General features: G+C 43.3%; 1 protein-coding gene across 3 annotated transcripts in view; it reads right to left on the bottom strand.

Annotated features, from left to right (window-relative positions):
• The window catches only part of PDZRN3 (PDZ domain containing ring finger 3), a 132,588-nt gene that overhangs the window by 9,858 nt on the left and 97,047 nt on the right, over positions 1–25,683 (bottom strand). The window contains exons 1-4 of one of the 3 annotated variants that reach the window (XM_041425581.1): positions 21,202–21,256; positions 20,948–21,129; positions 6,160–6,401; positions 3,826–3,913 (exon numbers count right to left, since the gene is read on the bottom strand). In XM_041425581.1, coding sequence (XP_041281515.1) covers positions 3,826–3,913; positions 6,160–6,401; positions 20,948–21,016 — 399 coding nt within the window. In that variant the 5' untranslated portion in view covers positions 21,017–21,129; positions 21,202–21,256. Of the gene's footprint in view, positions 1–3,825; positions 3,914–6,159; positions 6,402–20,947; positions 21,279–25,683 lie in introns of those variants that run through there. The other 2 variants (XM_041425580.1, XM_041425579.1) reach the window with 2 other exon arrangements.

Raw genomic sequence — 25,683 nt, 5'->3', positions numbered from 1 at the left:
GCATGATAAGTGCTCTGTCCTTCTCCCTCTCCCTGTAAAATGTGGTGGATTTTTCTTCTGTGCTGACCTCTGCCATACCTGACCAGCAGGGCCCCCTTTTTTTGTGCTTCCTTTTGCTAGGTTTCAGAAAACAATGTCAGAAAAATAAATATAAATAACTATTTCCTTTTATAAGGACCTCTCGTTATTTTTTGGCAACTGACCCTGCTAGAGCAGGAGAGGAAATCTTCTTCATGCTTTCTTGAACCTAAGAAAGTAATCTTGATGTTTTTTGTTGTCTTTTCATATCAAAGTGGTTTTTAACACAGGTAAATGGAAAAGAATCCCACCCCTTCCCTTCTCAAAGGAGAAAAGGCTATAAGCCAGATTTTCTTTCCAAAATTCTCTGCTCTAGAGAAGCAGAACTCTGCCTGGAGGTTTCTGTGGCAGCCCAGCTCTGTGATGGGAATTCTCTGTCAGGCCATAGAGGCTGGACCAGCTTTAATCACCAGTGGTGCTGGGGAAGGCTGAAGGGAAGTGTTTCTCACCCTGATGAAAAGAGGTTTGGGATGGCTCAGTTAGATAACTTGGAGGATGCCAGGCTCTCTGCCAAGCAGATGGGCAGAGCTCCACAACTCAGACCTTTCTCACACAGCACGAGGTGCTGAGGCCAGGCTGAAAACCTCCAGAGAGCTGAGGCAGGACAACTTTTCAGTGCTGGCTTGTGAGCCAGATGAAATGTTTCACCACTTTTGCGTTTGTTCCAAACAGAGAACACACAAATATTTGTGTTAGAAAGTGCAGCTGTGAAGCTTTTTAAACCTTTCCATATTCAATCACTGCCTGGAGCAGGCCTGCTCGGGCTGCAGCTCTTTGTATTCCCAGACTCAGCGATGCCTTGAGAAGCTCCTGATCTGTGCAGCTCCCTGCAGAGCAGGAGTTTTCATAGAGAAGAAATATATTCACATAAAAGATGCTTTGAAAGGCTTTGTAAACCAGGATGGAATAAAAATTGCAGAGTGCCTGTGATGGGGCCTTCCAATTCACATGTTCAGAGTCGCCTCTCGCCCCCCTTGCAAACAGATTATTGGAGAAGTCAAAGAAAAGTTTCAACCAAAGTAGCAAAGTACAGCAAAGGGGACAGCTGGAAACCCTGGTACTCAGCTTTTACTCATGGTTTCCTAAAAGCAGTGGAGTATTAATTTCAGATCTTAAAGCATGTTTTTGTGCCCAGTGTGTCCATCTTCTGCTGATCAGCTGTTGTGGTTTCATGCTGGGAGCACTGGGAGCTGTGCACTGGGTGGGCAAAAAGCTCTTTGAACGATTTTGGTGTCCTCCTTCAGTCTTTTGACAAGAATGCTTCATTTCTGTCCAAGACTGAGTGAGAGTATCAGAGGGAAACTTCTCAGCAGTAGCAAACATTTCATGTAATTTTCATCTGCAAGCTTCACTGACATTCAGCTAACCATTCAGTTGAGTTCAGTTCTTTTCTTGGAAAGAAAGACCTACACACAAGTTGCATATTGGGGAGGGTGAAGACAGAAAGTCAAATGGGAGGGAACAGGCCTCTTTTTGATGTAGAATGTTCTCCTTTGTAATGTGAGAAAGTTCCACTGAGAGAGCCCTGGCTTGGGCTGTGTCTGACAGCTGGACAGACTTGTTTGAATAAACATATTAATGCATAACACTGCTGGGGAATCCTGGAGTGACATTATTCTTCCTTTATGAGCCTGAAATGACTTCTAGCTGGGCCTCTGTGAAGAATGAATGTATTTTTAATTTATAATAAAATAGGAGTTCACGATTTAGTTCCTCTTTACTTGTGGCATGGAAACTTCAAAAGAAAAGAAATGGTATTTATTTATTTTTGTAGCAGAGAATATATGGCAGTTGCCTCTGAGTCATCAATTTTAAGACAAATGTTGAGATAAAACCGAGAATACAATTTTGGCACCTCAGCAATACTGCCAGCATAAATTCCTTCCTATGGATATTTACATTGGAGGTTTGTTGCGAACTTGGCTATTTCACCTTTTTTGTCTTGTTTGCTTGTTACAAATCACTAACCAGTCAGTTATAGACCATAAAAGTTTAGATGAGGAGCTTCTGATTTAAATTCAAAGCACATTTTATAGACATAGAAACCCAGAAGGCTGACTTGATGGCTTTCTTACTTTCGACATTCCTGCTGCAGTCAATGAAACAGTGCCTTTGTGGTCTTTTAAAACATATCTATCAAAAGGCAAACAAAAAAGCAACCAGCCAGTTGAGTCCCTGTTAGCACTTTGACCTTACCATTGATCACAGTCTTTACAATTTGAACAGGAATCTTTAGTGGTTTTTAAGAAATACTATTAGGCTACAGAGACTTTCCTAATGTTCATCTGCCTGTGTTACTGAGCTGATCACCTTTTGCCATCAAGCACTATATCAATGTCACAATTATTAATGTTGTGGTTTAAGGCATATTAAGGTTTGGCTACTGGAGTGCGTGTGTTTAAACTGTTTTCAGCTCAACTGGTTGACCTTCTAATGGAAGCATTAGAATCTAATATCCATAATATTAGATTTCCTAAAAAGTATATTTTGGAAAGATACTGATAGAAAACACTGATTTGTTCTACATTTTCCTTTGAGACTGAAATCTATATTGTATTTGTTTTTATTTAAGAGAAAAAAAAGGCCCTTGTTTGAAAAGTAAGGCCTTGAAGTCTACTAAGTAGCATTTGTTTTACTGGCACTTTGATTTTATCCTGCCTTTGATTTACGTTTGTATACAGAGATGAATTGCTACCAGATCCGCAGAATTTGAGAACAGCTTGCAAACTTTTTATGGGGTTTTAGTCCTTGATCCTGCAAACACTTTTATAGAAGGAAACAACCTGGCGCTCATGGAAGGGCTGAACTCTGCTCCCACTGAAGCTGTGGATAAACCTGCAGTGATTTCAGCAGAGCTTCAGGCAGGTCAGCACTGCTCGCTGTGACAAACAGGTGTTGGCAGGACCAGGATCTAAGAATTCAGAAGTGCAAAGCCAGCTAGGGGTACAAAACATTCTCTTACAGATAGTCTTGGATGGATCAGCTGGGTCAGACATTGCTGGCTGTATTTAGAACTATTGGGATACTTTGCTACTATTTATTATAAATAATTAAAACCACTTCACTGGGTCAGTACTGCTTAAGTATCTTGCAGAACTCCACAATTTCTGTGCTGCACCTTGAATGGTTGGGAGCAGGTTATTAAAATTAGGAATGAGAAAACTGAAGGTGAACTTCTGATGGGATATACAAGCACTAAAACCAAAAGTGGTTTTTAAAGATTTGGCAGGGAAAAGGGCTTGCATACCTTCATGACTGGTTCAATTTTTATTATCTGTAATTTCATATGTATACATATGTCACTTAAGTAATGAAAAAGGGAGGAACAGCTTAATATAGTGGCAAATCTATCCTGGCCTTGCCTTGTAAACTTAACATACTTCAAAATTATATGATCAAGAACATCTGTTTCGCAGCCAGGAAATATTTGAGGGAACCTCACACATTTTTACTGTGGTTATGTGGAACAGGTCCTGCCACTGAGCAGAGCCTTTCAGATTTTCAGAAAGCCTAAATCAGCACAATTACATGGAATTTAATTAAAGGAATCAATGACTTCATTATTTATGTTAACTTTTTAGCTGAAGATGATCAGTGCCTGGCTCACAGTTCAACGGAGTGATAAAGGCATCAGCAACTAGTGAACAATGTTATCACAAATATCTGCTTTGGAAAGTCTTTCCACTTCATGCAATTCTGAGGCCTTGAGGTGCATATGGAAATGAAATAGTTACTCAGATTCAGTACCTCTAATTCCAGCTCATCCCGGTCCATTTCTTGATGAATTCCTCCCATGTAGTCATTTGGGTCGTAGTATTCATGCACGGATGGATGGCTGGAAAAAAAAGGTATTTTTTAGGACAGCACTCAGAACTTTAGTGGAACTTGTTAATGCATTCCAAGCTTGTAGGGGAGATGATGGACTGACCCCCACACTGAGGAGCTGCATGTGGTTAATTCTAGAAGCTACACCACTTGCCCCAGTAAGTGTTTTAAATGAAAATTCCATGTATTGTAGGAGGACAGCCTGCTGCTTTTTACTGCTTGAGCTCTCCCACACTTCCACTGCTTTTACTTTGGAAGTTGTAAGCAGTGTAATGCTCTTGTGATCACTGTTTTCTGTGCTGGATTGTTTAATCTGCAGTGAAAGTAAACTCCCTGTAATTCTCTGTTAACTAGATACATGTCTGAGGCTATTTATGTAACAGCATCTGCTAATTGGCCAGGATAGTCAAGTTGTTAGAGGCAGCCGAGATTAATCTGAATGGAACTGGGAGAAGTGAGAGGAAACACAAGGAAAAAATGACTTTGCTTTCACGTGCTGGGTGACAGCACAGCCAGGGAGCTGAGTGTGGCCCTGGCGTGAGAGGGACACTGCTGACCCAGCAGCTGGATTTAATCATTAAGGGACAATATGGAGCTGATAGGGCTAAGGTGCAACAATGCAGGCACATTGCAATCTAAATCACAGAATGATAAAATCATGGGACAGTTTGGGGTGGAAGGCAAATCTTTTCTTAAGGAAAATCTCATTCCATCCCTGCCATGGGCAGGGACACCTTCCACTAGACCAGGTTACTCCAACAACCTGTCTTGGACACTTCCAGGGATGGAACAGCCACAGCTTCTCTGGGCACCCTGTGCCAGGACCTCAGCACCCTCACGGGGAAGAACTTTTTCCTAAATGATTGATTGGGAATGAATCTTTGCCATTTTCCAAGTGCAGCTGGCAAGTGAGAGGTACTAAAAGCCCCTGCTGCAGACGAGGTTGGGAGGTGCAGTGTCGAGGCCCTAGGAACAATCCCGTCCTCTCCACAGGCTCCAAGCCCTGCTGTTTGCTCACTGCAAGCTCAAAGCTCCAGCCTTTTGTCAAGTACTTCCACTAAACTGTGCTTCTGTGCTTGAATTTTGAGTGGGCTGGGAATAGGTGGCCGTGCTGGAATATCTCCGAGTATCAGCAGAGAGGGACGAGAGGAACAGGCACTGCCATGGAATGGTCCTGGCTCGGTGTGTGAAGGCTGCTGTGCTCTGCAAGTCGCTCAGGGGCAGTACAGGATCAGTGTCTGTGTGCAGCCAAACCCCTTTTCCCAGCAGGGAAAGCAGGGATGTCTGCAGAGGTGCCCTGGCTGCACAGCAGTGCCGCTCTCACCGCGTGTAGGATCACCTCAGGACCTCAAAACCAGGAATTGCTGCGCCTTGACCAGATCAGTCTGTCACACACAGCAACTGAGAGGGTCAGAATGCTTTCCATTCCCTTTCCATTCCCTGCTCCCCGTGGAGATGCGTGGCAGGATGACAGGCAATCTGCAGGGGCTCCTTGGGGAGCTGTTTTCCTCTCCAACAGCATGTGAGGGCGGGGGGTGTGTGCACCAGGAGATAACTGTCATTTGTATTTGTAAGTACAAAAGCATCAAATTACCATTAACAATAATTAAAATTTGATTCTAAAACATCCATGACAACACTGGTAAGTAATTTTAGTCCCAGAAAATAACTTATTCGAGTAACAGCGCTGCAGGGTTATAATAAAGTAATTAATACACTGGAACAGAATGTAGCAGCTCTTAGCATTACACAATTTATGGCAGCCATAAAAAATAAAGTTAAAACATAAGCAACCCAAAGAGGCAGTGAGAGGAATTACAAAATGCAATAACTTTATCCATCAAACGCCAGCAAAAAAAAAAAGAGCTTTACGAGGCCACGTTGTGACTCAGTGGCATTACTCATGTGAGTAATGTCTCACTAATGTGTAGGAAAAATGAAAATCCTGTGAGTTATGGCTCAGTGGTGGATGAATCCTGGCTACTTCTGGGAGGACAAGTTTATGGCTCAGTGCTGGATGAATCCTGGCTACTTCTGGGAGGACATGTTTACATGTTTCTGGGAGTATATGTTTGTGGCTCCCTGGTGGATGAATCCTGGCTACTTCTGAGGGTACATGTTTGTGGCTCAGTGGTGGATGAATCCTGGCTGCTTCTGGGAGGACACATTTACCAGAGAGTGAGGCGAGGCTGTGAACTCCTAATACACCACGTTATGGAGCACCAGGATTTCTGAGGCTCAGAAAGCATCACTTACTCTTCGGGCAGCAGGTAGGGGTCCAGCCCGGGGACGGGCGGCGTGGGTGAGCCCATCTTGCTGAGGGCCATGATGTGCTCGAAGGTGATGTCGGTCTGGGTGCCCACATCCACCAGCTGAGGCTCGTGGGCCTTGGCACGTGGGGCCCTCCTCAGCACCTGCACCACGATGGGCTCCTTGGCTGTCTTGAAGGCCTCCACTGCCTGCTCGTGGGTGGCTTTGGATAAATCCTTCCCATTGACCTGCGGGGACAAAGCAGCAAAGCTGTCAGGGACCCAGGCTCGGCTCCCAGCCATCCTGGTTTAGCTTTCATATTTCCCAGACTCTGTACTGCATTGGTATATAATTCTGAACTTCATACAAAGTGTCAGCAGGTTCTGCTCACAGCTCAGTCACACAGAACAATCCTTTTCCAGAACCAAGGATGTAGCTATAATATTTTATTAAAAATCCTTTCCTACGATTTTTCCCCTCCTGAGGAACTGGGAACCTCAGGAAAGAAATGTAAACAATAACTATCTGCTGCTGTAGAATGCAACAGGTACATCTTCCATTGGTCCATGTGAATTGTTTTCAATTGATGGCCAATCTCAGCCACCTGTGCCAAGGCTGTGAGCAGTCACAGGATTTTGTTAGGCATTCTATTCTATTCTTGTTCTTTGTAGCCTTCTGATACTTCTTTTCTCTCTGTTCTTTTAGTATAGTTTTAATGTAGTATTTTAGTATAATATATAAGATAATAAATCAACCTCCTGAGAAAAATGGAGTCAAGCTTTGTGTCTCCACACACAGAGAGTTCATCACAACACAAGGACACTGCTGCAGCTTCAGCCCCAAAAAGTGCAAACAACAGGGAATGGAGGAGAGCAACGTGGGAGGGTGGGACTGCATCACCTGGAGCTGGAACTGGACAATGAACCCAGCATGGAAATGGACCAAAACTGATAAAAGTATAAAAACGCATGACACACCATCCATCTTGTGCTGCCCAAGGTGAATCCCGTGAAGGCCTTTTAATAAATTCCTACTTTATTCCTTTAACTCTGTCCAGCCTCTGTTCCAGGTCAGCCTCTTTAGGCATCACCAAGGTGTGAGCAGCCAGTGCCAGGAACCATCCCCACAACCTTCTGCATCTCTCATTTTCCCTTTTCATTACAGTAATTTTACAAATCCTCTGCTCTGCTTTTTATTTTGATAGATTTTTGGGCTCGCTCTTTGAGGTGAAGTACAAACCAGAATCCCATTTGTTTCTTGCAGATTAGAAATCCCTCAGCCCTTGTTCAAACACAAGAAATTATTGATTGTCTTGGAGTTTTTCTAGTTTTGGTTTGCTTTTTAGGCTCTTTGCCTTTTTGCTGAACAAAACCAAAACAACAAAACTATGTATTTGTGTCTGATAAACAATTTCTCAGATGAAACATGATGGTAGTAGTCAGTCACTGCAATAAAAAACTCCATTTTAGAGTAGTGGATAGAAATAACAGGAGACATGCCAGGCCAGGGAATTGGGCTGAGCAGAGAATTCACACGCTGCACTAAATACACACCATAATCCACATTTAGTCACATTAAAGTGGGGCACCTGAACGAGAACATTGCTCAGCACAACAACTGAATTTAGCCCATACTTAACATATTTCCCAGGGCAAAAACCTGCCTGATATAAAGAGGGTTAACTTGAGTGCAGAATAGTTTGAAAAGGCTAAATTCCTGCTGAATTACCTTGTGCAAGTAACACTTTTTCCTGCTGTCATCTTGAGTTTGCCTTAGAGAGGTGATGACACCGGGACTTTTGTGAAGCCAGCTGAGAGGGGAAGGTGTTAGCATGACATTTACATCACACAAACACTTGCACTGCTCACGATTGCTCCCAGTAATGCACAGCGTGTAAAGTTTGGCCTGGTCAAATTAAATATCATTAACTCGCCCAATTGAGCAGATTACTTTAAAACAGTTTGTACAGCTGTAAAATTAGGTTCAGTGTAATGTTTTCTCTGGAAAAAGGAAATGCTGATTATGGTTTGAATTTTATTATTTGCTGCAAATTAAACATTGCACATTTTACTGTGTGCATCCTATTTTTTTTTGGAACAACTAAACCCAACAAGCAATCAAAACAAAAGAATCTAAATTGCAGTGTATAATGTTTTTCAGAAATGTGCTCAGAATAACTCTCGAGCAGGAAACTATCTATAAAGATCCTTTCTCCATCTTCACAGTAAAACCTGGTAAAATCCTGCACAGGACAGAGTTCCAGCTCATTCCCAAATGCTGTCATGAACCTGGATTGCAGACTCTTTAGTACAGGCCTGCATTTTAATTTTAATTTAGGTTCCTTAGGACACTTTTATTTCTGCAAATCCATGGACTGGCATCCTGTTTGTGCTCTCCTATGCAATTGTTACATAAATAATCATAACTTCAAGGACAGGTTGATGTCATGCAGGGAACAGGCTGCACTGTGTCATGAATTGTTACTACAGGAATTATGTCCAAGTAGTTTCCTGACTATGTTGTCTGCAAGCTGATAATACCACAAAAAAGAAAAGGTGCTGCACAGCCAGGAAGAAGGACATGGGACCAGATTTTAGAACTGGGGTGACGAGCCAGCTAAATCCTAATCTAAACCCTCTCCTGCTTCTTTCTGTGTAGCAAAGGTTTGTGACTTTCTGGCATTCAGCTTCCAGCGGGTAAATTGGTAACTCTACAAGCAGAACTGTAGTTGATGTGTATACAATTTCAAAGGATGGGTTTGCCAGGATGGCAATCATTGATTACAGTGAAATGGAAGCATAAGTCAGTGTACTGCTGTTATTACGGGCTTCTTAACCCACTCCAAAGACAGGGTTGGGGATTTTGTCTTTAAAAGTTAATATTTCTATGAGCTGTGGCAGCACCCACATCATGTTAGGCAAACAAGCCTCTGGACAGTAGCTGTCCACATGATGAATGGTTTTGGGGTCAGTCTGTGGATCCCTTACAAGAGATGGTTCCTAAACCCCAGCTGAGTGGAATCCTTTTAGCTCTGCAGGTTCCTGTTCTGAGCAGCAGCCCTGGCCACTGTGGTGATGCTGATCTATCAGATGTGGTCAGAACTGCCCTAACAGATGATGAAAGAACACACAGTGACACAAAAATATGCTTAGAAGTTCTTTACAGCAGGGAATTACATTTCTGAATCTGGTTCCTAAAAAACCTGCAGCAAGTGCCACAATATGTGGTAAATACTGAGCAGTGAATAGTTTGTAATTACTTTTTTTTTAAGCATTTCCCATCTCAGCACACCAATAATATAATTTTCCATTACAGGGAAATAAGGATGAAAGTGCTAAATATTTGGATAATAAAAAGTGGTAATTCCCAAGTCTGCTTATGCATAACAGAGATAAATTGCTTTTTAGTCTAGAAAAAGTAGCAGGTATTGGTATTTTATTTTTAGCAGCACAAAAATGATACAGAAGATAAATATACTGGGATGACCTCAATGGCCTGATTCCTGGTGTCTGTGTTGAGTCAGTACTTGTGGCTAATCCTGAGTCTAGCAAATAGGTGATACTAATATGCTTAGTTTCTATCTGGAAAATTCGTTACAATTGATAAATAATTATCCCCAGTGCTTAAAAGCCAATAAATACATAATAAAACAAATAAATTAATAAATCTGTACAGATTTGCTTTGTTTAAAAAAAAGGGGTTTTCTATTCCTAGACTTTATTCCTAATGCTGCTGAATTGTGCTCAGCAATTTTTTTCCCTTATAAACAGTTACATCTGAAATAACACAGAAAAAAAAAATCCATGCACATGAATGCTTCAGAAGACTGCCAAAAACGACAAATATGCATAATTTCTGAGGAACATGCCATGCGACAGAGACAATAGGAACTTTCATGGCACAAAGGATGGATAAATTAACTTGTCTGGAAGGGTGAAATGCTTAGCTTTTGGACCTTCTTAGCACTGGAAATATAAGGAATATGGAGAAAGCTGTGGATAAAATGCAGTGACTGGAGTTAAACAGAGCTGAATGGACTTGGGTGAAATTTGTGGTGCAGCCAGAGTGGGTTTAGCCACTGCATGAGGCAGGGACACAAACACTGTATTAACACCAGACAGTGAATAAGGAAGGCATGCTTGAATTGATTTTTTTTTTAATAGAAACTATGCAATGATTATGAAATAAAATAGCATGTACAGTATTTTATTTTGTAGTATGTACGGTATGTTCTTCTGCAATAAAGTAGGCAGGAGAGAGGAAATCTACAAAGGCAGCAAGAAATGTATAGATAAAGATGGCATAATCCTATCTGGGAGGTCTGTGTCTCCTGGACGTCTTAATACTTGGAATGAAAATTATTAAAATAGTCACTTGAGCTTGCTTTGATGCTCACTGGAGTCAAGGGGTGTTTTGCTTTTGCAGTGCCTCAGCTCAGGCTCTGACTGAGAGAGGACATTAACAGCAAATCAAGAAGTTATGAAGATGAGAGTGCCATCAGCATTCCATGGCCAGACGGAGATAATGGAAGGGAAAATGCTGCCATGGTCAATGAAGGTGGAAGTGATGTATATTTGTAATTGAGAAAAAGAGAGATGGTGCCCAAAGGCAGAACAGGGGAGGCACAAATCCAAATGGGTGACCCCAGCAAACAAACAGAAGGAAACAATGTCTTCAACTCTCATTTTGATAATGAAGCTCTCATTAATTCCTACACCCAAGAAGTAAATGGTCAGAAAAATAAACAGGAATTAATGAAAAGAGAAATGAAAAAAATCTAGTATGCTGTATCTGGCCCCAAATGGAAGCAGCTGAACTCCACTGAAGAACCCTAAACATCAGGTGGAATTGCTGAGAAACATCCCATGACAGCTCAGGAGGTGTGAGTACAGCAAAAATGTGGGCAGAGCTGGACATCAGTCTCCTCAGAGCCATGCAAAAGGCTGGAAATGTCTGAGTGCTGCCTTGGAGATAAAAGGGTGAAATCAGGGGTGTAGGGTTGTAAGACCCAAGTGCATTCCTGGGTCTGTTTTCAAATCTCTCTCTCTTGGCAGCTACATATTAAGTACAAAAAACAAATAAATCAGTGATGATTTGTGAGCAGTGATGTTCTCAACAAGGAGAAAACAGAAAGAAACAACCTAGGAAAATCCTCGTATCTTTTTAGGCTTGTGAAGAATTTGTTCTACCTCACTAGGAGATGGCTTTCCATATAATTTTCCAGTGCTGTGAGTGTGTACGGGTTTGGACATACATTGGCTTCTCTCTGCTGGAGCTGTGCAAGGCATTTGGCATCCCTCCTGTTGAAATCTCCTCCTTCTATTAATTCCAGATATGCCACAGTGAAATACCTTTTACAAGGGCAGATTTTTCTCACGTTTTTATATTTATAGATGTGTTTTAACTTGAACAACTGTTCTACTGAGAGGTCCCTGAGCCAAGGGCCACTGTTTAGATGCTAATTTCCTGAGGTCAGAATTGGCACAGGGTGCAGAGACTGGAGCCTTCCAGCCTTCCCACTGTGAGGACAAGGCTGGACCTCCTGTGCAAGGCAAAGGGAATCTGCAGCCAAGGCTGGCATGGCAGAATTGTTCTCTGTTACTAGAAAACACATTCTTATTTTTGCTTGAGGTATGAGGCAGGATAGGACACGCTTGTGCTATTACATAAATGTCATTTTATCAATAGCTGCTGTTTAATTATTGAGCAAGGTAAGTGATTTACATGCTTTATTTCTCTGGGTGGGAAGAGAAGCTAATTAATTGCCATTTTTAAATGGCAGACATAAATTAGAGGCCTTCAGGTATATCAAAATATGTCACTTGTTTGCAAGTGGACAGAACTTCCTCCTGGTTGCCACCAGTTCTGATTTTCTTTTCCTTCTGCCACAGAGCTCATGGAAACCCCAGCAGTGCTGGTTTCTCTTTTCCTGTGAGAGCAGAATTAACACACCTGGGTTCTCCACTCAAGGATGCTCCTGGAGCTCATTCCCAGTTTCCCACTGGCAGCCACGGCAGGGGCACACACAGGAGCCCGGGGAGGGGACACTGGGACAGGGCTGTGACAGGAAAGGGCTGGCAGAAAAGGTGGGGAGGGTGCTCAGGGCATGGAGTTCAGCACTCAAGCATGAGCAAACATCATCTGCAGCAGAACAGATTAAGTGACTTCAGGCTCTGGTGGAAGCAGTTACTGAAAGGCTGAGAAAGCCACAAAACCCCTGTGCAGAACAGTTTAGTTAGAATTATTTTGTATTTTATTTTTGCAGCAATAGCATGTGACATTGTTTTCTGGATGTTGGGAGCACACAGCAGAAACCAGACGGGGTTTCAGTGAATTATTTTTTCCCATTAATTTAGACTGATTTCTGTGGGTTTAATGCCATGAACGATAAACATTTGCATGCATTGTACAGCTTGTTGGCTCTTCTGTGCCTCACAAATGTCACAGAGAAAAAAACCACTTTTTTTGCCTAAGAATGAGTAAGCAGCTTTTCTTTGTAGATATTCATGCAAATCCTTGGGAAGTGCACTATAAAAATGCTAGTTCTGTTAGACTACAGATGCCTGTGCTCCATTTAAAATGCTCTTTATGGTCTGATTCACTCCTTTAGCAAGTTCTTAAGGAGTCTGCATACTAAGAAAAAGCAGCACAACTTTAAAGATTTTTATAGAAGCAAGAGCAGCAAAAAGCCTATCCCCCCCCCACCCTTTTCCTCAGGAACTGGAGAAAAAAGGTTCACAATACAGGTTAATTCTTCTTGCAGATCCATCTAATCCCTCTTTTATTTCCCTCATATGTACAGTCTCCCTCCTTTTCAAAACCCCAGAATTATATTGTTTAGTAATAGACTGTTTCCATGTGTGTGCATTTCCCTTCTGCCTTGCGAGCCATCCATGACAAAACAGTTCAGGCCAAGGAAAAATTCTTTTCCTTAAGAGCACAGAATACATTTGTTCTCCAAACTGTTAACTTGCAAATGGAAAATCTTGGGAAAAAGAGCCTGGGAATAAAGGAATTTTGATTTTGCTAGTAATTAGCACATTTAGGTATTACCAAGGCAGTGCCAGGAGTGTCTGCAGCATACTAAGATGCTCTTGGTTGGGTTCTCAGGCTCTGCTCCTGTGGATCACTACTCCAAATAAAACCACAGGGGATTTTATCATTTTCTTCAATGAAAACACAGAGCAGTGCTGGGGCTTCTGAGACTCTTGGACTCGCACTAGAAGCAAAGTTTACTTGGAGCCCTTTTTCTCTTAAAGATGCATTAATCATGTTAAATGACTTTTTACCAGGGCAGAAACGCTTTTCCTCATTTCTTCAAGTGATCTTTTGTGTATCTTTTCACGGCTTAATAACCCAGGTCCATCTAGAACACAGCCAGAAGTTTACAGGCCTCCCCTTTCAATGCCTCTCTCTGCCATTTCTGCAGCGTGCCCCAGAGGGGGCCAATCAATGGGATCTCTGAGTGAGCTACAAATGAGCCATAAATAACCATGAATTACTAATGACTGGATTCAGCAAGTGTAATTACCCGTTTTCTCACATCCCCTGCTTTGTCCATCTCCAGCACTGCACCTCCAGTGTGGCTCCTTGGGAAATGCTCTTGCCCTTCCCACATGTGCTTTTCCCAAGAGGCAAAACCTATGTCTACGTGTTCATCTAGTACAGCAAATTACAGATTTTTATCAATGGCAGCTTTCAAAAAGCTTTGTATTTTATATTTATGTTTAAAGTAACACACAATGAGAGCGAACAGCACGAAAAAGTTAAAACCCTTTTAGCTGAGGGTGCAAATGTTATGTGGATTCAAGCTGAATTTGAGTAGCATAAGAAACAATTCCTGTCCTGAATCAGACCAAAGGCCCCTGCAGAGCAACACCTTTCTCCCAGAGAAAAAGGGAATGGTCAAAGACAAGGATTTGGAGGGAGCTTTCCCCTGCTGTGGCCTTCCAGCACTCCCAGTTTGGTAAGGCAATATTTAACACCATACCTCAATTAAAATCAGAGTAGTACAACTTTCTGCTGTACAGACCAGCACTTCAAATAATACTGACATCATTTTAGCAGCACATCAGACTGTGCAAGCACAGCAAAAGGCAGGGCTGCCTCTGGAGACCTGCTCAGGGCAAACAGACAAAAGGGATGCCTACAGAAGATGAAACGCAGAACAAGTGAGCGATCTGCCTGGGGTCACAGCAGGGCACAGCACAACTCAGACCTCCCATGCCACCACCCAGGCAGGGTGTTTAGGACAATTCCAACTCCCAGCACCCAGTTTTCACACTGCTGGTCATTGTTTGTAGCTTTTGAGTCCATCTTCCCACTCCCTCCCCTCTTCCACAAATGCCTCAGTGATGCAGGGCAGGGGAGGAGAAATTTTGGACAGCTCTGAAGATCACCTGTGTTGAAGAGGGTTATTGAAGCTGGTTCCAAGAAAAGATGGAAAGAACACCCTCTGCTGCCCTGTGGGAACCCAGTGACAGATCCAGAGGGTTTCTCAGCCCTGCTGCTTCAGGAGGGACCCATCTGTCACCTCGGGCCTTCCACAGGCACAGCTGAAGTGGCTGAAGAACCTCAGGAGGGAGTCCCACCACCTCCTCCCTCTGTGCTGCCATGGCCATGAGTTCTCACGGTGTGACATTGACAAAAACACCTTCATTTTCCTTTGCTTCAGCCTAAAATTGATGGCAGTTACACAGATTTATCAGGAGCTTCTGTTGAACTCTGAAGCACCTCAGCCAAATTTAAAAGTTCTTAGCAGTTGTGATCTTCCAACATATGAATGATTGCTTTCTCTAAAATGATCTTCAGTTTTCACTTTGCAATAGTGTACAGAATATTGAAGTTGCAAAAAACCCTCTTGTTGCACTTTCATTTGTAGTTTTTGTTATTTTTTGGGATAATTTTGGTGTATCAGTGCCCAGTTCCTACGCCAGTGGACAGCATGTCCAATCACCTCTGTGTCCCTACCCAGGATTTTCCCTGGATGGACACAAGGAAGAAAACAGTGCCCTGATTCTGACCATTTGTGTTTTGGATGGTGGCATCTGGCTTTTTGCCTGAAGATATTCCATATTAATAGGAAGTTTTTCTTCAACTGTCACTGCTTAAATTAGTGAATATTGTAATATTTAATGTTTATGCATATTTGAGATTATTTATTCTGCCCCTCTCCTGTCAAATCCCTGACTTGTGCCCAAGTTCCTGTTGGATCTGCTTCCCTTGACCCACCAAATCTCTGCAAGGACCAATCCAGTGCTCATGTAGCTGCAGAGTTGTCCTGTCTCAGTGAAAATGAAGCCTGACCTTTTTCTTCCATTATTAATGAACACAACAAAACACATTTATTGAATCTGCACTTTTTCATTACTCCATATGTTTCCTTTTTTCCCAGCCCATGTCTGACATGTGACAGTAGAGCTCAGAGTGATTGTCCCTGGTGCTTCTCCCTTGTGACTTCTTGCCACCTGCTTCGTAGCATTAAACAGATGTGTAAGTGTAAAGCATCACAAAACTCATCCCTTCAATCATTCATCATTAAAAAAAAATCCTAACAAATCCATGCTGTGGCTGAGCATTTTATCTGTCCATTGCAAAGATGAAAGGCACTGCAGATTTTAGGAAGATTATGCAGCAGTGAGACATTTCACGTGCAAAGTAGGTCAGATTAGGCATTTATATATCACAGGTGACCATTAGGCATTTGTTTATTTCATATCAGATCTTGTTTATGGTCCTTTAATGGCCAAAATATCCCTCTAACTTCACAATAAAGAATATCTTCCAGAGAAATCCTAACAGAGGCACTGCATTATTCATCATCAAGTGAAGAGGAAAATTTCAATTGCCAGTTTCTGGTAAATGTCTAATTAGGAAAGGGGACTTGTGAGCCACAGACAGGCGCCACGATCATTAAAGGGCAGTTTTCTGAAGATTATGAGTCTCCAGTCTGTCAAGCAGAGTTTTTCTACAGCTGAACTAATTCTGCAGTAGAAAACCCCGTCTAGAACAAAGCCCTTGGAATTAACATCTTGTTTAAGCAAACACATGACTACTTTGAAGTAAGTGTGATAGGTTCACAACTGTTATTGAGGTCGAGTTTAATGGCAGTGAAGTGACAGAATCAAACTTCAGCGCTAGTTTTAATTTCAGCTGCAGCACAGGCTGCACATACAGAACACTCGAAGCCATACACTGTATTTCAAGTAGAGCAGCTCCCTATAATTGGCACCACCACTTTGGTCTTAACATGGAAAACTACTGAAATGTAGAGCAACTAATTCTCTGGCTGCCCAATTAAATTTGAGGGTGTGAAAAGCATATGTACAGAGGCAATTATTTCTGTTTTCCAAATCTCACAGTTAGAAAAAAACCACTTTTTTTTTTTTTTGGTTTTTTTTTTTTTTTTTGAGCTGAATGTTTATTTTGGCAAGCTTCACTTTGGCCCTGCTTTAGGATAACATCATTGCTCAGTAGGTTTAAGTCTAGTTAGACTGTTTCCTTGAATTAGGCTTTCTTACTGATTGATTACTTTGGTCTCCTTTTCTCAAGTCTGAACGTGCAAATGGAATTCTGATGGCAAGGGGGCCTGCACTGGTGATTAGCTCAGTGCAGCAGGTTTGTGTGGGAGTTCTGCTGGAGAACAGTGCCCTGCAAGTGATGCCACTGGAAGCTGCCAATGGAAAACAGTGTTGGCTTGTTCTTCATCACTGCTGACCTCTCATTAGCACAGAATTTGTGTCTGACCTTGCTGCTTATATAACCTTGGCCACAGAGCATCTCAGTCTGCTTTAAAACACAAATCCAGCTCGCCCACTATTGTTTTTTACCAACACTGCCATTTTTTCCGTGTCTCAGGGATGTGCCAGGATGGGAGCACGTGAGCGAGGCTTTCAAGTTTCCGACACGCCGCTCGCCCACTATTGTTTTTTACCAACACTGCCATTTTTCCGTGTCTCAGGGACGTGCCAGGATGGGAGCACGTGAGCGAAGCTTTCAAGTTTCCGACACGCCACAGGATCATGGCAACAGCTGTTTATTTATATATGAACTTTAGTATTTGTGAGGGGTGCCAGCTCAACAACCACGGAGCAGAATCTTCTGACCTCGGCTCAGCTGAACCAAGGGCAGTGGCAACATGAGCTTGTTTCCTGCCAGCCTGTCCTTCCCTGGAGGGACAGCCTGGAGGGACAGCCTGGGCTCTGTGCTCACCCAGCTCAGGGCTGCTCAGCTGCAAGTGCCAGTTTGGATGGGCTCTTCTTATGGTGTCTTCCCACTGGGTGAACTCCATCATCCTAAATCCCAGGGAGCATTGCCCACGCGAGTTTAGAGTCATCTGTGATTTAAAATTCTATGTTGAATTGCTTGGAAATTCTTCCAGTGGAAGGTGTCCCTGCCCATGGCAGTGGGGTTGGAATTACAGGATCTGTAAGGTCCCTTGCAATCCAAACCATTCTGTGATGCTGTGAGGATTCTGTAAAACACTGTGTCCATTTAGGAAATGATTTCACCGTGTTTTCACCTCCCATACTGTGGGCAATGTGTGCTTAGTGTGAAACAGGTACCAGGAAAGTTCCTTGAACTGCAGGCTTAAACTAAATTTTGCCCTCTCAAAAGCTCTATCTCAGATGACTCATTCTTCTCTAAGTTTCCTACAATGGAGTTTACTTTTTGGGCCCTCAGGAATTTTCACACAAAGGGAAAAGCCCTTATTTCAGTTATTGTTTATGTAGGAGTTGATGGCATTGAAAAAAAGCACATCAGAAACCCGGTGTTAAACACCCTCCCAATTTTCTGGTTTTCTTTCTTCCCCCTTCTCCTTCCATTTTCACAACTTTTAGTATCTTCTGAAGAAGATTCCCAATTTAACCAGACACCCAAAAACCTAACAGTGTCTATTACTTAATTTAATATGCTGTATTCAGCTGGGAAGCAAACCTTGGGACACATCTGAGATGGGATCTGCAGCCCACTGCTGCCACACTCATCAGTGGTGACACTGCTCTGCATCAAGCTGCCACAGCCCCCTTTGTATTTGTAGCACAAAGCACTGATATGCACAGCTACAACAGTCTCTAATGACGAGGTGTCTTAATTTGGTTTTTATTATGTGATTAAAGGTACAATAAGGTAAGTGCTCAACAAGAGGGAAGACCATTGTTCTGCATCATTAAGCTCACAGCAGCCCAAAAAGAAATTGTAGGCAATGTGCCAAAGCCCTTAATGAAGAGGATCTCTTTGAATTATCTATGGATGAGGAAGGGATAAAGCCTGAGCTCTGGTATATTTGATCCTCTTTGTGCTCACTGTTAGAGGACTTACAGAGCCAGCCGTACCGGACCTTCTGGAATTGTAATTTATGGAAGCATTAATTTCCCAGCCACACTAAAGCTCTTGGCCTAATAGAGAAAGTGCAGTTATGTACTATTATTAATTCCTTCAAGTGTCTTCTGAATTCCTACATCTTGGAGTCATGAACTTTTAAAAAATAAGGCTAAGGAGATTTATTTGTAAGGATGCTCAATATTCCCTAAAATCAAGTTATGCAAATTTTTGTCTAACTCAGATTTCTTAAAATAGCAATGCCTTCTTATCACATGATATTAGGGTTACATGGATGACACAAAAAACCACTGTAAGAGACATTTTCTACAGTTGGCAGATTTTGAAACTTTTATCTTCTATATTCTGTAATTTTAAATGGCAGTGATCCTTCATCTCCCTCACCATTAAATTTTAGGTGATTGCTCTTGTGTGTAGGTTACATGAGGACGTATTTTTATAGTTGTAGTGACACATAATTATCTGGATGTGCTCCATAAGCTATAGAATTCCCTCCCTCCTGTCTTGTGAAAGACAGAAATCAAAGTAGACCCCGGTTAAAATAATTTTCCACAGTTATTTATATTCTAGAATAATTAGGAATTATAGCCTTAAACAGTTCAGGTTTTGCTATGTTAGAAATCCCAGTTTTATAGGATTACATGCACCTTTCCCTTCTGTGGAAAATGAGGATATTCCAACAGTGTTTCCCAAAAGAATTCCATACTTCATGAGGAGCACTGGGCTCTCACACAGGCTGCAGCACTTTGCAGGCTGACAGAATCCTAAAACCAAACTCCTGCCAGGGATCTGCACCTGCAGCCAGCACTGGATAGTTCAGTCATCTCAGATATCAGCAGGAACTGTTCCTGGGACTGATTTCAGGACGTGTATTTAAAGAATGTTGTCCTGCATCTGTCGGGAGATGTCAGCAAGTTGCAAAGGTTCTCTGCCACCTTCCCTTCACAACAAAAACTGAGCAAGCCCCTGAGCAATCACAACGCTCTGATCAGGGGCTGTCTGTCTGTCCTGGCTGTTTCACTCCTGAACGTGACTCACTGACAGTCCCCAAACCCAGGCTGCACAAAAACTTGTCAGGATAAGGAACGATTCCCACAGCCACTGCTGTAGGAGCAGAGCATTCACACAGCCCATACCTGGCCCCAGGTGCGCTGCTGCAGGCAGCACCTGCTACCCACTTCACAACACTGCCCGAGAAATCCGATTACCTCCCTCTAAAATTCCTGCCCCCATCACATGCACAGCAGCTTAGCAAGTGGAAGTGTGCTGGTATAAATAGAAATGACAGTCAACATGTCTTTCTATTTGCTCCCACAGGGTTTTTTTTATTCCGCAAAGCGTCAGCGTCCTTTGGGTGAGCGAGCGAGAATTAGATCACAACTACGTGGTTAAAATTTAATCACTTCCCTACTAGCATAACACACAGACCACATCTTTTATTCACTTTGTTGTCAGTGACATCAGGATCTGGGATCAGCTGCAGGTGGGAAGGCGGCAGGACGCGGGACTGCTGAGCAATTCCCTCTGCCGGCAGCACGGAGCAGCGCTGGGAATGTCACCCAGCAGTTGTCACTCCTCCTAAACCACCTCAGGAATGGCAAAGGGTAAAAGTACAGCTCGAAGGATCTGGGTAGTGTCTGTCCATCCAGAGTCTTTGTACACACAGCCCAATCCACCTTCTCAGTACTGACTATGAGTGTATATGTCTAAATATTTCCAGGGAGATCTGCAGGAATATATCCTGAAACACCAGGGCATGACTTTTGCATCCCCCTTCCTCAGTCCAAACTGCACTGTAGATGTGACAGAGTAAGGAATTTCAGAGGCACGCAGAAGGAATGGCAGAATCAGGAAATAAAGTCTTTGCAACAGAGTTTGATGTGTTAATACACTCACAGAAAACTTCTCAGAAGGTTCATATGAGTAATTTGGTATACAAAGATCTGTAGGGCAGTAGTTTTAATCTGCTGTCAAATCTGTTAGCTGGTGTTTTTACACAGCAAGGTGCAACACCTACAAGAACGAGCCACAAACTCCCAGTGACAGGCACCCACAGACCAGACTGAGCAGCACTGAACACACTGCACACAAACAAGTGGCTCCAGGTACTTCAAAACAGGTACAAAACCTTCCTGGTGCACCTTTTCCACTTGTGCAAGGAGTGTGTGACCAAGCCATGATCCTTGACAAGGAATTTAACCTAATATACACTGGATAAATGAACACAGTCTTATTTTGTGAAAAGTTTCACGTACAATAGCTGCATTTAAATATCTGATGTTCTGCACATGGGAAGATACAGGCTAAAAACATCATCATTATCACACAGATTTCAAACAAGGCAAACTCACTTTCATTACTAGTTCCTGATATTCCACCTTCCCTGCCCTTAACAGCGCCCACAAACCTAAGAGAGAACACTCGCCTTGAGAAAAGAAATCCGATTCTTTACCTGACAAACTTCATACAGCAACTTGTACTGCTCTTCCGGCTTCTGCAGAGCGCACAAACTGCATCCCATCTTTAAAGTCAAGCGGCAGAAAGGATCCTCCTTATTCCCCCGAGCAGCCAGAGCGATGCCCGCGGCCAGGGCGCATCCAGGTGGGGCAGGACCCGCAGGTGAGGCTGGACCCGCAGGTGAGTTTGGAGCCGAACCTGGGGCTGGATCCGCACCTGGGGCCGGACCCGCAGGTGAGTTTGGAGCCGAACCTGGACCCGCAGGTGAGGCTGCTGCCGGCACTGGCGCTGGCAGCCCCGCGGAGCTCTGCCCGTCCCCGGCTCGCCGCTCCCTCCCTCTGCCTCTCCCGGCTCCCAGGCACGGCTATATACCGCCACTCATGCATATTAATCAGCCCTCATTGACTATTCATAACAGACAGTGATACACAAGCTATAATTGCCAGCTATGACAGCTGAAATTTCTCTAATTAACAGGCAAGTGCTTCAGTAGCAGGCATAATAAAGGACACTAACAATTTTGTAAAGCATTTTGTAGCAATTACAAATAAACACGACTGCGTTTTACTACGGTCCCCCAGGATAATTCTTCCCACATTTCAGCAGGCTGGGAGCAGGGTTTAAACGTAAGGCACAGTGAAATGAATGTCGTGGTGCAGAACTCAGCCAGGGTGAAGTTGAATATGCTCAGTAGCATTTATTTCCCTCCTGGACTGTGGTGCTATTTGAGAGCCTCAGTTTTACAGCAGCAGCTGACTGAACTGCGTGTTTAACAAGCACAACAGAGAAAGGCATCTCTGTCCTTGAAAGCCTCCACAGCCTGGCTGCAAAGCAAAGAAGATATATGTGAATGTGTGTGGATTTAGGGGAAAAAAACCCCAACAACAAAAAAGAGTGTCTTGTACTAATATAGATTAGTTTTAGATTAATATATATTTCAAGTGAAAAATGGCCATTTATGCTGCTGACTCCCATTGTGTATTTGACTGGCGTAAATGACAGCTTCTCATATTATCTGCGATATTAAAAATATAAACTTTATGAGATTATAAAAATATGTACAATAAAATCATGGCATTTATGAGTACTCAGCATTTGAGAGCGTAGATCTGCATTAAACCTGTACCACAGATGTAAAGGATAAGACAGCAGTGAACTGCCCAATGAGCTAGAAAAGTACTCGTAACTCACAGGCTTTATGGATATTTTCCAGTCTGTGGGAACCACTACCTTGCCTTGGGAGTGTGGGTTGACCGTAATTTTCCCAGTTGTTTAAGCATTCAGAAGGGGCTGCACTTTTATAACCTCACTGCAACTCATTCTGCCATAAAGAAGGTGACAGAGCAGCCAGGAGTGAGACCAAGGGTGCCATTCCCACAGGAACTGCAGGGAGAGCCTGGATGGATCCTGGCCATGCTCATCTGGCTGGCTTTGACTATTTGCTCAGCGAGTTTCTGTGGATCACAAGGGAAGTGGTGTGCAAGGACCATCTTTCCTGTCCAAACTCTGCACACAGGTGCTTGCTGCAGGGATCCCGTGCAATACTCAGCTCTTGCTACAATGGCACTGACTCACAGTTTGCATTAAAATGTTCATTACTGCAAAGCAGTTCATGCTTTAGTAAAACTTTAGTAAACTGAGACTGACAAGAAGGGGTCCCTTGACTCTGAGGCTTTATTTTGGTAGCAAAATTTGCCTGCTTACAGAAAGAAACAAAGAACAGAAATAAGGAGACCTCGTTTCAGTGGTGTCCAGCAACAGGACAAAGGACAATGGGCACAAATTGAAACACAGGAAGTTCTATCTGAATATGAGAAAAAAACTTCTTTATTGTGAGGGTGGCAGAGCCCTGGAACAGCTGTCCAGAGATGCTGTGGAGTCTCCTTCTCTGGGGTTATTCAAAGCCCACCTGGACATCATCCTGTGCAACCTGGTCTGGATACCCTGCTGTGGCACTGGGTTGGATGGATGACCTCCAGAGGTCCCTGCCAATCCCACCTGTGACTGAAACCCCTGCCAAACACCCAAAACAAGCAGGAACTTTATCCCTGAGCTGTGGCTGTGCTGTTGCCCTGTTGAGAGAACTGCTGCCATGGTGGCAGAAGCTGCAAGGCTGGAGCAAGGCAGAGGAAGCCTGGATGTTACTGCTGCCCTCAAGGAATGATTCAGGCTGTCCCTGGTCAGATATCCCACTCAAATACTGCAGCTTTTCCAAGGCTGGTTGACAGCCAGAGACTGTGGATCTTGAACAACTGGAAAATTCTTGCATGAGGGGACTAGTGTTCCCTAAAAGCAGAAAAAGATGGTGATGATAAGTGAATTAAATAAAGAAAATCTCAGACTCTATGGAAATTGCAAAAAAGTTTACGGCTTTGATTAGATAATTTTTTGGTTTTGTAATTTGATTAAGCAACTTGAGGTAAAGCTTCCAAAAATGTTGTCTGTGATTTTGGTTTTCTTAAATGCAATTAAGTTTCTTCCCAAATACTAGATGCCACTTAAATAAATGTTAGTGTTCTGTTCAGGTGGCTGAGGTCAGTCAGGATTTGGTGGGTTTTTTAAAATTTTTTTTAAATTTTTTTTTTTTTTTTTTTACTAGCACACAGCTGGATCTGCTTAGAAATAAACCAGAAACATGTGGGATATTTAATTTCCAGTTTCAACGGAAACACACCTATTTGTTATTTCCCTATAGCAACGTGATAGACTGCAGGAGATAATGTTTCATCTGATTCAGAGGGATAATCCCCAAGCCAGGCCAGGAGAATAAGCCCAGCAGAAGACTTGTTTTGATGTGTGAGTGGAGGGTCCCATAAATGTGATGTTTGGGATTCTCCAGCTGACACAGCCTCTGGTAAATGAGCTGCTCCTGGAGCCAGGCCAGTGCCCATCTCACTGGAGATGTTTCCATTGTTGAAATATAACTTGCATCTCCCCTATTCATCTCATAGGCAAAAATAGTAGCACTGCCTCGGGTCAACAGAGACTGGTTTTTACAGCACTTTGCCAAATTTTAAACATTTGGGCTGTAAACTTGTGTTCTGGGCTTTGTCCAGTGCTGATTTCTGCCTTTAATGGTACACTTGAGCTGAAGTTTCAGTCATTTCCAAGAGTAAGATTACAGGGAGAAAAAAAAAAAGTTTGCTTATGTTCTGAAATTCTGGATGCTTTCTTTGAGAGGGGTTTCAGTATCAACATAATTTGAAACGAGAATTTGAAGTTTGGCACCGGGCTGGTTTGCGTTGTCCCTGTGAAATCTGCTAAATTTGGTCAGCTCCTCCTAAGCTGTTGCAATTTGTGTGTTCTCAGCACAAAGTCGGTGCAAGCTTCCAGTTTAATTCCTGAGAGACTTTAAACGAGTTCAGCGGGTGGTGCCAGGTCTGAGGAGGCCAGCTCCTTTTCCTAGTGGCTCTTTGTGAGGTGGGAGGATGGATTCCAGGAACAAAGGGATGCTCTCTGTGCTCCTCATCCAGGCAGGGAGAGCCATCCAAGCTGCTGGATGTCAATTATGTGACTTTTTAAATAAAATATTGACCAAAGAAGCCTTACAGGAGCCGTACCTGTGGCAGGTAAGCCCAGGCTTCCCCGATCAGGCAGTTCATCCTGGGATGTGTCACCAGCGCTAACGATGTGCCATGTGTGGTCTCGCCAGGGCCACAGATAATGAGCTTAACCAAATGGACGGCAGTGCAGGGTTTACATCACGTGTAATGGGAATGTTAGAGTGGTCCCAGCTGAATCTGAGCAATCCAGGCTGAATGGGAAGTCAGCGAGCCAGCTGACTGGGAACAATAGGAAATAGCCTTTGAATACACAAGGTGCCAGCTAGAGCTTTCATTAGCATTTATCTAGATTACTCACTGCCTGCCTGCCTGCGTGTGACCGCGGCTGCAAAATCCCCTTCGCCACAATACCTGGCTCCCACTATCAGACATTTGCTTTTGTGTCCAAGAGCTAATTCCCAGGGAACAGGAGAAGGTGGGAAGCAGCCAGGCTGCCACCACAAAGGAGAGGGTGCTGCTCTTGTCCCCGAGGTCCTGGACGGACAAGGAGGGAATGCTGCCACACACCACATGTGTGGCTTTTTGCACGTGCCTTAGCTTCAATTTGCAACTACAAACCTAATGTAAATGTTGCTGTTTGAATGTTTGATTTATTCCCTGATTAGGCCTGCCAGGCGCTGGCAGGTAAGGGGAGGCCACAGGAGGCTGATGCACCTCAGGTGTCCTGCCCGTCTGTGCGGGATGGCGACTCAGAATAAAGGGGGAAATGAAGCACTCATGAGGGACCTGCACCCTGCAGGGGATCATTATTAGGGAACTCAAAGGCTAAAAAGCACTCTCTGCCAGCTTTTCGAGGGTAGGGACTGGCTGTGCCAAGGGCTGGCTCTCGGACAGCAGTTCCCACCAGCAAGAATAAACTCGTGTCCTTTGTGCGAGGAGCAGATGGCACACAGCTCCTGCTCAGAGCTGGCCACACACCAAACCCAGCTCCTAATGCTGGAGTGGCTGCCTGCGATACCACTGATGGCTTGGCATTGTTTATTTTGTTTCTTTAAATGCAAGTTGGCTTTCCTGCTCTGCAGTGACTATTTAACTTTGTATTTCTGTACATATACTTAGCAAGTTCTGTTTAAACAAGTGATTCCTATTTAAGCAGCGTGATTAGGGAAGCGTTTGCTTAATGTATCAATACTTTAATTACTTTTCTTGTTTTTACAAATATTTAAGA

Source organism: Onychostruthus taczanowskii, unplaced genomic scaffold (genome assembly GCF_017590055.1).
Source record: "Onychostruthus taczanowskii isolate IOZ18803 unplaced genomic scaffold, ASM1759005v1 scaffold9, whole genome shotgun sequence".
In the NCBI taxonomy this organism is placed as follows: Eukaryota; Metazoa; Chordata; class Aves; order Passeriformes; family Passeridae; genus Onychostruthus; species Onychostruthus taczanowskii.
Note: the sequence above shows the minus strand (reverse complement) of the source record. Positions and strands in the feature narration are given on the sequence as shown.